General features: G+C 40.0%; 1 protein-coding gene across 8 annotated transcripts in view; it reads left to right on the top strand.

Moving 5' to 3' along the window:
- Nucleotides 1–17,912, top strand: part of IFT88 (intraflagellar transport 88) — a 128,426-nt gene that overhangs the window by 58,384 nt on the left and 52,130 nt on the right. For all 8 annotated transcript variants that reach the window (XR_746746.2, XM_030922308.1, XM_010352976.2 and 5 more), the window contains 5 exons: nt 260–346; nt 7,142–7,328; nt 10,013–10,121; nt 12,178–12,328; nt 13,568–13,683. Coding sequence is in view for 7 of the 8 variants with exons in the window: in XM_030922308.1 (XP_030778168.1) it covers nt 260–346; nt 7,142–7,328; nt 10,013–10,121; nt 12,178–12,328; nt 13,568–13,683 (650 nt within the window). In the remaining variant the exon portion in view is untranslated. The remainder of the gene's footprint in view (nt 1–259; nt 347–7,141; nt 7,329–10,012; nt 10,122–12,177; nt 12,329–13,567; nt 13,684–17,912) is intronic.

The raw sequence follows: 17,912 nt of genomic DNA, 5'->3' as shown, positions 1-17,912 counted from the left end.
TTCCAGTTACCAGGCCTCTCTTCAGCTCTGTTGTCTTAATTATATTTTTAATTCCAGAATTTCCATTTTATTCTTTTTTATAAATTCTAGTTCTCAAATGAAATTCTCTTCTTGTAATCTGTTGTCTTGAACATGTTAATCCACCCCTTTTGTGCCCTTCCCTGGTCGTACCCTTCAGGAACACTGATCTTTTCCCCAACCATAAGCTTGAGTACTGTGGTATTATAATGGTAGTAACCTTCAGATATTCTATTTCTAGGCTGTAGAGATCTTAAAAGTGTTGGAAAAAAAGGACAGTAGAGTGAAAAGTGCAGCTGCGACCAATCTCTCAGCCCTGTATTATATGGTAAGTTTTTTTACTACTAAGAGTTAATCATGTTAGCACCTTCCTTCCTTTGTGCTCCTAGAATATTTTGTTTGCACTTACAGCATTGTATTTTAATGGTTTATATGTGCTATTTTAATGGTTAATCATATGCTAATATGATTAACTCTTTTTTGTATTGCTAATTTTGTATTGCTAATTTTGTATTACTAAATTTCTACCTGAGGATCATGCCTAAGGAGAAGTCCCAAAGAATACTGGTGGAGAACAGTAAGTGGACTGAGGTGTATAGAGGATCTGATCAGGACAAGTGCCAGGCCAGGGGCTGAGTTGGCAGACATGAGTGAGAAGACCATCTCTGAAGGAGAAGGGAGGGAGAAAAATTGTAGTGATAAGTATCACATCATAGATTATGGAACGTACAGCTGGAAGAGCTAGAGATGTGTTTAAACTCCTTTGTGTTATTAGTAAAGAAAGTGACAGGTTAAAAGATTTATGTAAGGTTCCAGAGTATCATCTCTAACAAGCTTTCATTGACCATCTACTGGATGCCAATCATGGGACTACCAAAAGTCTAAAAGCTCCCTAAAGGGGAGTGTTCTTGTCTTTGGAACAAAGGAGGTAGACAAGGAAGGAAGGTTTAAAGTAGGGAACAATAAACTAACATAGATAATAAGTGCTTCAGAAATTCAGAGGAGGCAAAGAACATTCTAATTTAGGGCTTTCAGGAAAGATTTCATAGAGAGTTGGATCTTGCAGGTCAGAATATAGAAAGGGGCATTTGTAGGGAGACGGGGACTAAACAAAAATACAGAGGCAAGAAAGTGTTGGGAGGGAAGTGTGTGTAAGAGTCATTTCTTTTCACCAGAAAATTCAGAATTTCTGGTAGGCTTTTTCTGAATATTGAAAATTGATTATAGGTAGGTGTGGTGCCTCAAGCCTACAGTCCCAGCACTTTGGGAGGCTGAGGCATGTGGATCACTTGAGCCTAGGAGTTTGAGACCAGCCTGGGCAACACAATGCCTGTCTCTACAAAAAATTCAAAAAATCAGCTGGGCATGGTGGTGCATGCCTGTAGTCCCAGCTACTCAGAAGGCTGAGGTGGGAGGATCCACCTGAGCTGAGGAGGTCAAGGCTGTTGTGAGCCATGATTGTGCCATTGTACTCCTGTTTGGTGACAGATACCTTGTCTCAAAAAAAAAAAAAAATTGTAGATTTTCATTTGTCATTTTGAGAACCTCTACGATTTTAAGGACTGGAGGTTAGAAACAACTGAACTGTGTAATTTTTCAGTATCCTTTTCAATTCTGTCATTCTATGATTCTTAGAGGAAATGATCTGAGATTTAATTTTGTCCTGCGTGTAGAAGAAGCCTATAAGAGCTTTCCTTAGGAATAACTGTTGATGCTGAGGTGGCAGGGCCACGGAAGGGTCCAGATGAAGGCATGACAGCAACCCAAACCTCACCATATACCTGGGTGGTAAACTATTAGAAGGCTACCACAACTCCTTAACTCTGCCTTAGCCACTAACTCTCGAATTTCCAGCGTCTTGGGTTTTGCTTAAGTTTTGCTCAGAATAATGGCATAGGAATGGGCTTAACAGATTTCCAAGAACTGCCCTTATTGTAAGAATATTCCATTATCCAACCCCTTGTTTAAATTTACTTTCATGACCCAACTGAAATATGAAGCCTTCCTGACTCTCCTTGGCAGATATTCTCACCTTCCTTTGTGCTTCTAGAATATTTTGTTTGCACTTACAGCATTGTATTTTAATGGTTTATATGTGATTCTTCTCCATTAGCCCATCAGCTTCAGCTTTGTATTGTGCACAGTGCCTTGCTGATGACAGGTGCTTATTAAACATTTCTTTACTAACAAATGAGAAAAAAAGTCATGGTATTTTATTAAACCATGTTTCCAGTCCCTCTTAGAGCTTCTGATCTGTGCACCACTGAGAAGCACTGCTGTGCTGAACTGCTGTTGCTAGTGGAAAGGTATCATATCCCTCATATATGTAAAGATGAAGAAAGAGATCCAAACCCCTGGTTGAAGAATGACTCCAGTGCTTCAATCTGCTGGTAGGAGAGTGGTACCAGTTAGTTACGTGTCTAGACGGGGGTGCTGATTGGGGGAAAAGATGTTGAGTTTCTTTTTAAATATATTTAAACATTTTTTGTAATGATGGAAACAAGTAGACAGGAGGTGTGTTAGTCTGTTCTCACACTGCTGTAAAGAAATACCCGAGACTGGGTAATTTATAAAAGAAAGAGGTTTAATTGACCGACATTTTTGTATGGCTAGGGAAACCTCAGGAAACTTACAGTCATAGCAGAAGGAGAAGCAAGCACCTTCTTCACAAGGAGGCAGGAAAAGAGAGAGGGTGGGCCTTTGTACCCCCATACCAGCCAGCCATTGGATGTGGCCTGCCTCCCGAAAAAGGGTCATCTCTAGGAAGGGGGACAAGATGCCTCTGTCTTCCACCCAGTTTCCAGAGAGGGCTGCCTGCTGAGGCTGGTGGCCAGTAGCACTTCCAGCAGCTCTGACGGGCAAGTCCACGGGGTGAAGGATGGTGTCTATCATGGCCATTAAATTTTGAATTTAGAAAATCACTAATGAATTTTTTGACCCAGTTCGTCACCAGATCTTTACCAAGTTTGATGACTGTGCAGGAGGAGACCAATAGAAAATTTAAAGAAGCAAAGAGAATTGTTAAATTTAATCAACCAAGCAGAGCTATTAGAGCATCTCATCAGCAATTTCTTACACTTGGTTCTGAAGAAAATGGTTGTAATCAAGAATGTTTTGAGGCCAAGTGATGAGTCTCCTATGTAGTTTTATATGATATGTAGTTGAAAGTATATTGTTGGTATCCGGCATATAGTTGTATCTATTTTCTCTTGCTGTGTAATGAACTGCCCCAAACCGTAGTGGCTTGAAATCACCAGGTATTTGCTTACATTCTACCCAGTGAGCTGGGTTCACCTGGATGCTTCTTTCACTGGGCTTGCCTGGCCTTACTCATGCAGCTGCCATCCTCTGAGGCATAACTGAGACTGGATGTTCCAAATTCCTATCTCATGCCTGTCACTTAGCTGAACTGTTGGCCAGGGCAACTCAGTCTTCCCTCAGAGCATCTCCAGCAGGGGATCCCAGCCTTCTCAGGTGGGACTGGGTTCCATCAGAACAAACCCCAGTACACAGGTGTGTATTAGCGCATTGAGTTTGTTATTATTTTATTGAACAAAACAAACATGAGGGAGAATCATACCTGAATGAGTCATGCATGAATCCTGGGAGGTGTGATCCACTGAAGTCATTATTGTAACAATCTACCACTGCCTGCACTCAGACCCCAGTTATTCATAGCCCTCCTAAGACTCTCAGAGTCTCATTCCACCACAGCATCAGGTTCAAAGGCCAGGATCTACATCAGGTCTGGATAGAAATGGGACTTTCCAGCTGGGTTTGGTGGCTCATGCCTGTAATCCCAGCACTTTGGGAGGCTGAGGCAGATGGATCACTTGAGGCCAGGAGTTTGAGCCTGGCCAACATAGTGAAACCTCATCTCTACTAAACACGGTGAAACCCTGTCTCTACCAAAAATATAAAAAATTAGCCAGGCATGGTGGTGCATGCCTGTAGTCCCAGCTACTCGGAAGGCTAAGGCATGAGAATTGCTTGAACCTGGAAGGCAGAGGTCGCAGTGAGCCAAGATCGTGCCACTGCATTCCAACCTGGGCGACAGAATGAGACTCCGTCTCAAACAAACAAAAAAACAAGAAATGGAGCTTTCTCAGGCACAATTTCTTTCTTCTTGATCCAAAGATTTCTGAATGAAAAGACATGGCACTCATCCCCTGTAAGATACTCATCTCCAAAGCGGAGGGATGGAGGCACATCACAGTCACTTTCCTTAATGATTCTGAAACCTAGCAAAGCAGGTGTGGCCAGTGCTCCCTAGTCTGAGAAAAAGGAATATTCCTTGATTAGGGCCCAGCTCTGCTCCCTCGAAGTGGCCCCCTAATTCTTTTTCTTCTATGACTCTTGGCTCTGCCTTCTGAGAGCATCTTCCTTTTGTATAAGAAATAGCCTATGTTCCAGGAACAGAAAACCAAACACTGCATGTTCTCACTCATAAGCGAGAGTTGAACAATGAGAACACATGGACACAGGGAGGGGAGCATCACACACTGGGGCCTGTCAAGGAGTGGAAGGCAAGGGAAGGGAGAGCATTAGGACCAATACCTAATGCATGCGGGGATTAAAACCTAGATGACAGGTTGATGGGTGCAGCAAACCACCATGGCACATGTATACCTATGTAACAAACCTGCACATTCTGCACATGTATCCCATAACTTAAAGTAAAATGTAAAAAAAGAAGAGAAAGAAATAGCCTGTGTTTGCAGCTGATAAACTTTCTCAGTCTGTGTTCTGCCCTGAGACATTTGGGACACAGAGAGCTTTTTTCATTTTGGACTCTATCTGTGCCTTTAATCCAAACTAGCAACAGTCAGTACAACTCCCCTAAAACCTTGGAGGGTTTTCTCTAAGTCTTGTTAGGATTTCCCACATGTCTCAACAGCTGCATCCAGAATTCTTTTCAGGACAGACTCCTTCCCACTAGGTGTATAAGCTGCTGTAGAACAGAGCCTTGAAGTGTCTTAGAAGCCCGTTTCACTACCTGGGAGAGAAGGTCTGCTAGGTATGACCTTAAATCTTTGTGAGATGTTTACGAAAGGTATTACAGCCACACCTTTGAATTGTTCCCTAACCTGCCACCAGGTTCTACTTTGAGAATCTTGTGCCACCACAAGAAACTGGAGACATGAAATAATTTTATTTTCTACCTTAGCGAGTCCTAGTTCTTCTATATTTTCTCGAAATTCTACCTGCAAACTGAACAGTTCTCTCCTTAGCTCATTTTTATCTTCCTATACCTGATCAGTTATATACCCAGTTAAAATCAGTTCATTGGCCCTTCAGCATCCTGCCTAGAAATTGCCTTGGCCACACGGGCATATTTATCAGGTGCACTTCCTGTCCTTCAACCCACTCTGTGGGTGCCACTTGTGTCAGTGCTTCACGGTGACAGTGCGGCTTGCTCTTTATCCAGCCTCTGATGATTCCTTCTGCCTTTGCAGGCTCACTCATGCTCCACCATCTCTCCAGTCCCCAACACAGCCCCTCACAGCTTTTCTCAGTTTTGCCTGCTGTATAGTCCAAAAGACAATGTTACATGTTTTTATAACAGCAGCACCCCACTTGTAGGTACCAATTTTTGTTTCAGAGTTCAGTCAGAGTTCACACAAAAACTTGCACATGAATGTTCATGGCAGCGTTATTTGTAGTAACCATAAAGGAGCCTGGAAGCAACCCAAGTGTCCATCAACAATGAGTAGATAAAGGACATGGTGGCTAGCCACACAGTGGGACGCTATTCAGCCTTTACAAGGACTGCAGCACAGATGTCTGCTAAACATGGACGGACCTTAAAAATATGCTGAGTGAAAGATGTCAGACACAAAAGACTGCATATTTTATGATTCTATTTATATTTGGTGTCCAGAATAGGCATGGAGACAGGAAACAGATTAGTGGTTGCCAGGGGCTGGGGGGCAGAAGAGAATGGGGAGTGACTACTAATGGGTACAGGGTTTCTTTTGAGGGTGGAAGTAGATATTGACAGTGGTTGCACAACTTTGTGAACCTACTAAATGCCACAGAATTCTACATTTTAAAGGGGTCAGGTTTATTATATATAAGTTATATCTAAACTTTTTACAAAGTTTAACCAAGGACGGTCACTGTGAGTGACGTGGGAGAAGGGGCATGGGAATTTAATGTTACACAGTTGTGAAGGAGCCCTGGTGGTGACGGTGTAGTAGGGGAGCTGGAGATCTGAGGAGGAATTACCATCAGTCAGTGAGTGGCCGCACACATCCAGCTGCCACAGTAGAACCCAGAGGGCCTTCATGGGGAGTTCTGTGGGAAGCAGATACCTCTGTGCAGCTGCCTCCTCTGGGGGCCACAGCCAAACCCTGTCATGGAGCAGGGATGGCATAGTCAGGAAGAAGAGCTGCCCATGGAGTGGAGTGAGTGAGGAGAAGCTGGTACCCATGGACACTTCTGCATCAGTCCTGCATCTGATGACAAGAAAAAGCCTTTCAGAGACTAAAGGCCACTGCTTCAGGTCTGCATTCCAGATGTCACACAAGTTCCTCTTTTGGCCAAGTCTAGACAAGAGCCTAATAGTGAAGGAGCTTCTTAGAAATGTAGTTCCTGGTTTAACCAAGCTGACCTGGCACAGATGGTCATGATATTTAAGAACAGAGGTTCCTGTAGCTCACGTGAATGATGGCAAGGCCCTGACAGAGCATTTGGCATGGAGACGGAAAAAAACAATGGATTGCCACCAGTGCAGAGACCTAGTAGGTGATGCAGCCAGTGTGCTAGGGGCAGGAAGGGTAGTGCTTTTGTGACAGCTATTTCAGGGCTTCAAGTGGGAGGGGGAGCGCTGCAGCAAATGGTGACATGGAATTTGGGCGTTGAGCATGGAACCACCTACATATAAATAGTGTTGTTATTCTAACCATGAGACTGGAGAAGTCAATCACAAGAAGCTTGGGTGGTTGAGCTTGATGAGTAAAACTCTTATGTAGAATCAGACTATCAAGACCAAGATACGTAAAATATTTTTGTTCATTATATTTGTAATCTCAGAAAGTCTATTTATTATGTCTGTAATCTCAGAACAGTCAGAAAAAGTATTTCATGAAATTCAAGTACTTTGTATATGTATTTTACTTAGGGAAAGGATTTTGCACAAGCCAGCAGCTATGCAGATATAGCTGTGAACTCTGATAGATATAATCCAGCAGCTCTTACTAATAAAGGTAATACAGTTTTTGCAAATGGTGATTATGAGAAGGCCGCTGAATTCTATAAAGAGGCTCTAAGAAATGATTCTTCTTGTACTGAAGCGCTTTATAATATTGGTAAGTAAAACAAGGCGAAATTGCTTTTTAAATTATTTATTTTTTGCTTTGTATTTGTTTTTGTTTTGTTTTGCTTAAAGAGCTCGAACACATTAGGAGGAGGAGTTGACTTCCTTCTAACAGAAAATTGAAGACTACTGCCTCTTAGATTATAGTTTATTTTAATGGAATTAATGATTCAGGAGCTATGCACTGCAAAATTTGGATCAGGCTTGCTCTACTGCCCTCTAAAAAGGCTTTTCCATCACAGTGTATAATCCTAATTTCCCAAATTTCTGCCAATACTGGATATTATCATTCTTTTTAACTTTTGCCGATAGATGGAATTTCAAACATACATAAAAGTACACACAAGAAATAAATACCCGTGTACCTGTCACCCCAGTTAACACATTTGCACATTTTGCATCTTTACTTCAGATTTTGTTTTTAATAAGCCAAATATTACAAGCCATGGAGTCTCACCACCATCACATTCTCTTCCCCGCCTTTCAGAGGTTGCCTGAAGTGGGGCATCATCACCCCGGGCATGAACATCACCCCGGGCATGAACATCACCCCGGGCATGAATTTGCAGTTTTGCAAACGCATGTCCGTGCAGTACTGGGTCTTGTCTCTTGGATTCTTAATAACGTTTCTTCTGAAGTTTTCTTCTCCCTGCCTAGGTATTTTTTGCTTTCTTTGGTTTGCTTATTTTATTCTCCTTTCTATGTTATGTCAGGAGTTTATGGCTAAAAACTGAGTGGACTCTCTAGGTCCATGAAGGAGACTGATGGGTTGGTACTCTGCTGTAGGGCATCTGTCTGGTCTGGTCTGTTTAGTTGGAGACCTGCCCATAAGTCAATTGTATCTTTCCTCCCAGAAAAGACTCTTTAATCTCCTGCCTGAAGGAGGAGGGAAGGCCTACTGCCAACCTTGAAGAACAGGGGAGGCAAGAAGGAATTAGCCATTTTAGGTGGAGTCTGGGAGAGCCTCATTGAGAATGTATGTTTCAAGTCACTGAAGGAAGGGAGGCTATGACCACTTGGGTATCTGGGAAGAGAGCATTGAAGAGAGGACAAAGGTCTTCATACAGGAGCTTGCTTCCTAGATATATCCTTATTTATTTGTTTTGTAACTATTAAATATTTCTCCTTTCTCCGTTGCTTAGATTTTAACTTTGTTTCTTATTTCTTCTATGGAAGAATTGTTTTATTATTGATATAGTAAAATTTATCTTTTTTTTTTTTTTTGAGACTGAGTCTCGCTCTGTTGTCCAGGCTGGGGTACAGTGGCATGATCTCAGCTCACTGCAACCTCCACCTTCCAGATTCAAGTGATTCTCCTGCCGTAGCTGGAACCACAGGCACGCTCCACTATGCCAGTCTAATTTTTTGCATTTTTAGTAGAGACAGGGTTTCACCGTGTTGGGCAGGCTGGTCTCGAACTCCTGACCTCAAGTGATCCACCTGCCTCGGCCTCCCAAAGTGATGGGATTACAGGCGTGAGCCACCACGCCTGGCCAAATTTGTCATTTTTAAAAATTGTGTTTATTGCTTTATTCATTTGTTTATTGCTTTATGAAGCCCTTCTTACCTTAAGATTATAAATCATTTTTCTATATTTTCTTTTCATACTCTTCTTATAGCTTTGTTTTTTCTGTTGAGTTTCAAAATTTTGAGTTCATTTTTTATGAAATAAGAATCTACATTTTAAAAAATTAATGGCCGGGTGCAGTGGCTCACGCATGTAAATCCCAGCACTTTGGGAGGCCGAGGCGGGCGGATCACAAGGTCAGGACATGGAGACCATCCTGACTAACACAGTGAAGCCCTAATCTCTACTAAAAATACAAAAAATTAGCTGGGCATGGTTGCAGGCACCTGTAGTCCCAGCTACTCGGGAGACTGAGGCAGGAGAATGGCGTGAACCCGGGAGGCACATTTTGCACTGAGCCAAGATCAGCCACTGGACTCCAGTCTGGGCGAAAGAGCAAGACTCTGCCCCTCCCCCCACAAAAAAATAATAATAATGTATAGTCGGTTGTTCTGGCACCACTTATTACTAGCATTTTCCTCCCCACTGATTTTAAATGTCTTTAACTAAACTCTATAATTGAGTGCATTTCTGAACTATTTGTTCTGTTCTATTGGTCTGTTTGTCTATTCCTGCCCCCCACGACACTTTTAAAATCACTGCAGCTTTGTAGCATCTTTTGGTGTCTGCCAGTGGAGAATCCCCACCCTAACATTATTCTTTAAAAACATTCTCAGTTGGCCGGGTGTGGTGGCTCATACCTGTAATCCCAGCACTTTGGGAGGCTGAGGCAGGTGGATCTCTTGAGGCTAGGAGTTGCAGACCAGCCTGAGCAATATGGCAAAATCCCGTCTCTACTAAAAATACAAAAAATTAACTGGGCGTGGTAGCACACGCATGTAATCCTAGCTACTTGAGAGGCTGAGGTAGGAGAATCATCTGAGCCTGGGAGATCGAGGCTGCTGTGAGCCATGTTTGCGCCACTACACTCCAGCATGGGCAGCAGGAGTGAGACCCTGTATCAAAAAACAAAAACCTCAGTTCATCTTCATTTTCTCTTCTGGATAAATATTTACATATATTTTGAGATTTATTCTGTTAACGTTAAATAAATTAATACCAATAATTATGCTTATAGGTTTTCTTTTTTTTCTTTTTCTTTTTTTAAGGCCTTACCTATGAGAAACTAAATCGGCTGGATGAGGCTTTGGACTGTTTCCTGAAACTTCATGCAATCCTACGAAATAGTGCGGAAGTTCTTTACCAGATAGCAAATATGTATCTTATTTGAAAAACTTAGGGACAGTTATTAATTATCTCAATTGGTGATTGAAGATCAATTATTAAATAAGTTTAATGTAATTGAGGATAATATTTGAAGTAAGTGATGAGGATAATCTAACTAGCAGATTATCATGTGATAAAAAAATCATTTGAGTAGTGCTATTTTAAAATGTCATTTGCATTGAAAGAGGAATTAATGGTTAAAACTATTATTTATTAAATTTTGAAAATAACTGAAGTAATTATGACATTTGGGTACATATAAGCCATTCATTGAAAGTCAGTTTGGTGCTTTAGAACATTGTATTAATTCTAAAGCTTGTAGGGTATCATTGAAGCACTAACTTACTAAATAAAATACTGTTTATTACTGATTCATATTTTTGATTGAGTTTGGATAATTTTTCTTATTTTTTTAACTGACCTGTGGCTATAATGAGGTGTCCAAAGACTGTTACCCTCTAAAATTACGTAATTCTTCATATGAACTCACTCATTCATTCTGTTCATTTAATAGTCGTTTATTGAATGTATACTATGTGTATCAGTATTATGTTTCAAACTCAGGGGACTGTAGAACTATAAAATGTTGCCCTCATATCAGTTTCTTCCACAACACGTAGCTTTCTTAATAAGCCCTGCTCTTGGTTAAAAAAGCTGAAATGTTAATGTTTTTAATGCTTTTCGTGCTATTTGAAAAGCACTTTAATTTCTCTCCTTATTTTAGTAAGCTTTGGCCACAACATTGGGAAGCGTTAAACATCTTAGGTGGGTTTTCAGGTTACTGTTATCTTGATTTAAATTTTATACAAATATGTTTAGAAAATTGTGTATATTGTGAGGTGTACCATTAATAATTTTAAGTACCATCTGCTGTACTTTTGATAAAGAATTTTATTTAAAAATTTTAGTTTTAAGCCAGGCACAGTGGCTCATACCTGTAATCCCAGCACTTTGGGAGGCCGAGGCAGTCGAATCATTTGAGGTCAGGAGTTCGAGACCAGCCTGGCCATCATGGTGAAACCCCATCTCTACTATAAATACAAAAATTAGCCAGGTGGTGTGGCAGGCGCGTGTAATCCCAGCTACTCCCAAGACTGAGGCAGGGGAATCACTTGAACCTGGGAGGCAGAGGTTGCAGTGAGCCAAGATAGTGCCATGGCACTCCAGCCTGGGTGCAGAGCTGGACTGCCTAAAAAAAAAAAAAAAAAAAAATTAGTTTTAGATCAGATAGCATCATAGTTACTCCTGGTAGTCTTTTTGTTCTGTTTTGTTCATTTAATTTCTCTGAAACTGGCAGTGTCATTATCTTTTACTACCCAGTTCATGATCAGCTAGGATCAAGTCAAGCAATTGATATATTTGAGACTGAGTACATTTCCATTTTTTTTTTCTTGTGGTATCACACTTGTTATTAAAAACAGTAGGTTTTTCTGGTATCACACTTGTCACCATTGAAAACAGTGCTTCTTTTTCAATAAACTTTGGATTGGAATATCTTCATTTCACTGAGATATCTAATATGTATAAAATAAATAGTAATTAGTCAAAAAGTATTGGTATGAATAAATTATTTGTATATACACAGAAGACTTAGTAGGTACTAAAGAAAGCTACAGAAAAAAAAAAAACCCACTATCCTTGGGTTTATAATCTAATTAGGGAAAACTCACAGGAAAAACACATGAAAGTAATTCCCTTAATATGCTGAACATGTTAGGAGAGAGAGAATAACTGGATGCAACATTCAGGACATTTTTATTAAGGACAATTTTTGGACAATACTTTGAATAATTCTACCAGAAATTTGGGAGTTGATCTTAGTGGATAGTAATGAAGGAAAAGGGAAAGCAGGCTATACCTAGGGAGTAAGAATGTTACCTCCACAGTACTGCTGCATTCCATCTCCACCCCTGAGAAATCCAGAGGAAACAGTATACAATAGCACATTACTGTAGCCTCAGAAATATTGTTACTGTAATGTTTTTTAAGTTTGTTTATTGATTAATGAATTTAGAAAACGTGTTTTCCTTAACTGACATGGCCTAAGATATGAATTAATGGAAAATCCCAGTCAAGCTATTGAATGGCTAATGCAGGTGGTCAGTGTTGTTCCAACCGATCCTCAAGTTTTATCTAAACTGGGAGAATTATATGATCATGAAGGAGATAAATCTCAAGCATTTCAATATTACTATGAGGTAGGTGTGTTATCTTAATTTCCTTCTGTGTTTTAGCATTTTATTAGTTGTTATAAAGACGGAAGCAAGGCTTTGAAATTTTAGAAGATCTTCCCAGTTTTAAAATGATTTATTTAAAATAAAGCATTCTTGGAAAATGAAATTAGTTTTTGTTTTGTTTTGTTTTGAGATAGTCTTCCTCTGTCGCCCAGGCTGCTGCACAGTAGTGTAGTCTTGGCTCACTGCAGCCTCCTTCTCCTAGGTTTAAGCAGTTCTCTTGCCTCAGCCTCCCGAGTAGCTGGGATTACAGGCGCCTGCCACCACGCCCAGCTAATTTTTGTATCTTTAGTAAAGGGACATTTCACCATGTTGGCCAGGCTGGTCTCGAACTCTTGACCTCAGCTGATCTGCCCGCCTCAGCCTCCCAAAGTGGTGGGATTACCACCACGCCCGGCCTGAAGGTAGGTTTTTACTTGCTTTAATGAAAAAAAATGAAATAGATCTGGGTGTGGTGGCTCACATCTATAATCTCAACACTTTGGGAGGCCAGAGTGAGAGGATTGCTTAAGACCAAGAGATCAAGACCAGCCTAGGCAACATAACAAGACCCCATCTCTAAAATAATAATGCTAAAAGGATAGGCGTGGTGGCCCATACCTTTAATCCCAGCACTTTGGGAGGCCAAAGAAGGCAGATCACTTGAGGCCCAGGAGTATGTGACCAGCCTGGCCAACATGAGGAAACCCCCTCTCTACTAAAAATGCAAAAATTAGCCAAGTGTGGTTGTGGCATGCCTGTAACCCTAGCTACTCAGGAGACTAAAGCACAAGAATTGCCTGAACCCAGGAGGCAGAGATTGTGGTGAGCCAAGATCACATTTAGTACACTCCAGGCTGGGCTACAGAGCAAGACTGTCTTAAAATAATAATAATTAATAATAATAATAAAAAGAAGTACAAATTCATTTTTCTCTTGAAGCACGATTTGCATCTCTTTTTTATTCTTTTAAATATTTAATTGAACTCAGCTCATATATTGTTATAGCAAAAGTATTTACAGATAATTGAAAGATGTGTCAAGCAAAGCTTAGGTTTTCTAAATATTATATAGTTTCAGAATTTACAAAGTACTTAGGACAGCTCATACTCCTTTATTAAGAAATGTCATATTGGATAAATTTATTCAATAGGTAAAGTATTCAAGAAATAAATTACATGTTGCCATTGAAGTTGTATTGTTACATTCCATATATTTTTCCAGTCATATAGGTATTTTCCTTGTAATATTGAAGTCATTGAGTGGCTTGGAGCCTATTACATTGACACCCAGTTTTGGGAAAAAGCCATTCAGTACTTTGAAAGAGCTTCTCTTATGCAGTAAGTAATCATTAGGATTTTATGTTTAGTTGATGTCATGTCTTGAGTTTTTTTAATCCCTAGAATTAGTATCTGATAGACCTAGTACATTGAAGAACAGATGTTGATGGATGGACATTCATAAATTATTTTTGTTTGTTTGTTTGTTTGAGACGGAGTTTCACTCTTGTTTCCCAGGCTGGAGTGCAATGGCATGATCTCGGCTCACTGCAACCTCTGCCTCCGGAGTTCAAGCGATTCTTCTGCTTGAGCCTCCCGAGTATCTGGGATTACAGGCATGTGCCACCACGCCCGGCTAATTTTTTGTATTTTAGTAGAGACAGGGTTTCACCATATTGTCCAGGCTGTTCTCGAACTCCTGACCTCAGGTGATCCACCCGCCTCAGCCTCTCAAAGTGCTGGGATTACAGCCACTGCGTCTGGCCAAATTATTTTTGTTTTCTTATATTTTATTCCATTTGACATGGTATTTATTGTGATAAATATAGACTTAGAATTTTAAAATATCCTCTTTGAGGTACTTTTCTTTATGTGTTTTTCTTACTCATACCTCAGCAAACAATTATTTCTTTATCAATGAGAAAATGACTATCTCAGTCCTAAGACAAAAGTTTCATTTCTAAAAGTCTTAATACAAAACAGTTTTGTTGATTTCAATTTATAATTGATATATATTAAAAATTAAAATGTTTTCAATGTATTGAAGTGTATATCAGAATGTTTTATATGTATCTGATTCAAAAAAATTCAAAAATAATATTTTTTTATTGTACTTTAAGTTCTAGGGTACATGTGCACAATGTGCAGGTTTGTTACATATGTATACATGTGCCATGTTGGTGTGCTGCATCCATTAACTCGTTATTTACATTAGGTATATCTCCTAATGCTATCCCCCCACCCCCACAATAGGACCCAGTGTGTGATGATCCCCTTCCTGTATGCAAGTGATCTCATTGTTCAGTTCCCACCTATGAGTGAGAACATGTGGTATTTGGTTTTCTGTTCTTGCGATAGTTTGCTGAGAATGACGGTTTTCAGCTGCATCCATGTCCCTACAAAGGACACGAACTCATCCTTTTTTATGGCTGCATAGTATTCCATGGTGTATATGTGCCACATTTTCTTAATCCAATCTGTCACTGATGGACATTTGGGTTGATTCCAAGTCTTTGCTGTTGTGAATAGTGCCGCAGTAAACATACATGTGCATGTGTCTTTATAGCAGCATGATTTATAATCCTTTGGGTATATACCCAGTAATGGGATGGCTGGGTCAAATGGTATTTCTAGTTCTAGAGCCTTGAGGAATCGCCACACTGTCTTCCACAATGGTTGAACTAGTTTACAATCCCACCAACAGTGTAAAAGTGTTCCTATTTCTCCACATCCTCTCCAGCACCTGTTGTTTCCTGATTTTTTAATGATTGCCATTCTAACTGGTGTGAGATGGTATCTCATTGTGGTTTTGATTTGCATTTCTCTGATGGCGAGTGATGATGGGCATTTTTTCATGTGTCTGTTGGCTGTGTGAATGTCTTCCTTTGAGAAGTGTCTGTTCATATCCTTTGCCCACTTTTTTATGGGGTTGTTTGTTTTTTTCTTGTAAATTTGTTTGAGTTCTTTATAGGTTCTGGATATTAGCCCTTTGTTAGATGAGTAGATTGCAAAAATTTTCTCCCATTCTGTAGATTGCCTGTTCACTCTGATGGTAGTTTCTTTTGCTGTGCAGAAGCTCTTTAGTTTAATTTGATCCCATTTTTCAATTCTGGCTTTTGTTGCTGTTGCTTTTGGTGGTTTAGACATGAGGTCCTTGCCCATGCCTATGTCCTAAATGGTATTACCTAGGTTTTCTTCTAGGGTTTTTATGGTTTTGGGTCTAACATTTAAGTCTCTAATCCATCTTGAATTAATTTTCATATAAGGAGTAAGGAAAGGATCCAGTTTCAGCTTTCTACTTATGGCTAGCCAATTTTCCCAGCACCATTTATTAAATAGGGAATCCTTTCCCCATTTCTTGTTTTTCTCAGGTTTGTCAAAGATCAGACGGCTGTAGATGTGTGGTATTATTTCTGAGGGCTCCGTTCTGTTCCATTGGTCTATATCTCTGTTTTGGTACCAGTACCATGCTGTTTTGGTTACTGTAGCCTTGTAGTATAGTTTGAAGTCAGGTAGCATGATGCCTCCAGCTTTGTTCTTTTAGCTTAGGATTGTCTTGGTAATGTGGGGTCTTTTTTGGTTCCATATCAACTTTAAAGCAGTTTTTTCCAATTCTGTGAAGAAGGTCATTTGTAGCTTAATGGGGATGGCATTGAATCTATAAATTACCTTGGGCAGTATGGCCATTTTCACAATATTGATTCTTCCTATCCATGAGCATGGTATGTTCTTCCATTTGTTTGTGTCCTCTTTGATTTCACTGAGCAGTGGTTTGTAGTTCTCCTTGAAGAGGTCCTTTACATCCCTTGTAAGTTGTATTCCTAGGTATTTTATTCTCTTTGAAGCTATTGTGAATGGGAGTTCATTCATGATTTGGCTCTCTGTTTGTCTGTTACTGGTGTATAAGAATGCTTGTGATTTTTGCACATTGATTTTGTATCTGAGACTTTGCTGAAGTTGCTTCTTTTTGGGCTGAGACAATGGGGTTTTCTAAATATACAATCATGTCATCTGCAAACAGGGACAATTTGACTTCTTCTTTTCCTAACTGAATACCTTTGATTTCTTTCTCTTGCCTGATTGCCCTGGCCAGAACTTCCAACACTATGTTGAATAGGAGTGGTGAGAGAGGGCATCCCTGTCTTGTGCCAGTTTTCAAAAGGAATTTTTCCAGTTTTTGCCCATTCAGTATGATATTGGCTGTGGGTTTGTCATAAATACCCCTTATTATTTTGAGATACATTCCATGAATACCGAATTTATTGAGCGTTTTTAGCATGAAGGGCTGTTGAATTTTATCAAAAGCCTTTTCTGCATCTATTGAGATTATCATGTGGTTTTTGTCTTTGGTTCTGTTTATATGCTGGATTACATTTGTTGGTTTGCGTATGTTGAACCAGCCTTGCATCCCAGGGATGAAGCCCACTTGATCATGGTGGATAAGCTTTTTGATGTGCTGCTGGATCCGGTTTGCCAGTATTTTATTGAGGATTTTTGCATCGATGTTCATCAGGGATATTGGTCTAAAATTCTCTTTTTGTTGTATTTCTGTCAGGCTTTGGTATCAGGATGATGTTGGCCTCATAAAATGAGTTAGGGAGGATTCCTTCTTTTTCTATTGATTGGAATAGTTTCAGAAGGAATGGTACCAACTCCTCCTTGTACCTCTGGTAGAATTCGGCTGTGAATCCGTCTGGTCCTGGACTTTTTTTGGTTGGTAGGCTATTAATTATTGCCTCGATTTCAGAGCCTGCTGTTGGTCTATTCAGGGATTCAACTTCTTCCTGGTTTAGTCTTGGGAGAGTGTAAGTGTCCAGGAAATTATCCATTTCTTCTAGGTTTTCTAGTTTATTTGCGTAGAGGTGTTTATAGTATTCTCTGATGGTAGTTTGTATTTCTGTGGTATCAGTGGTGATATCCCCTTTATCATTTTTTATTGCGCCTATTTGATTCTTCTCTCATTTCTTCTTTATTAGTCTTGCTAGTGGTCTATCAATTTTGTTGCTCTTTTAAAAAAACCAGCTCCGATTCATTGATTTTTTTGGAGGGGTTTTTTGTGTCTCTGTCTCCTTCAGTTCTGGTCTGATCTTAGTTATTTCTTGCCTTCTGCTAGCTTTTGAATGTGTTTGCTCTTGCTTCTCTAGTTCTTTTAATTGTAATGTTAGGGTGTCAATTTTAGATCTTTCCTGCTTTCTCTTGTGGGCATTTAGTGCTTTAAATTTCCCTCTACACACTGCTTTAAATCCCAGAGATTCTGGTATGTTGTATCTTTGCTCTCACTGGTTTCAAAGGACATCTTTATTTCTGCCTTCATTTCGTTATGTACCCAGTAGTATTCAGGAGCAGGTTGTTCAGTTTCCATGTTGTTGAGCGGCTTTGATTGAGTTTCTTAGTCCTGAGTTCTAGTTTGATTGCACTGTGGTCTGAGAGACAGTTTGTTATAATTTCTGTTTTACATTTGCTGAGGAGTGCTTTACTTCCAACTATGTGGTCAATTTTGGAATAGGTGCGATGTGGTGCTGAGAAGAATGTATATTCTGTTGATTTGGGGTGGAGAGTTCTATAGATGT

Source organism: Rhinopithecus roxellana, chromosome 18 (assembly GCF_007565055.1).
Source record: "Rhinopithecus roxellana isolate Shanxi Qingling chromosome 18, ASM756505v1, whole genome shotgun sequence".
NCBI classification, from domain to species: Eukaryota; Metazoa; Chordata; class Mammalia; order Primates; family Cercopithecidae; genus Rhinopithecus; species Rhinopithecus roxellana.
This window is presented reverse-complemented; position numbering and strand designations above follow the sequence as displayed.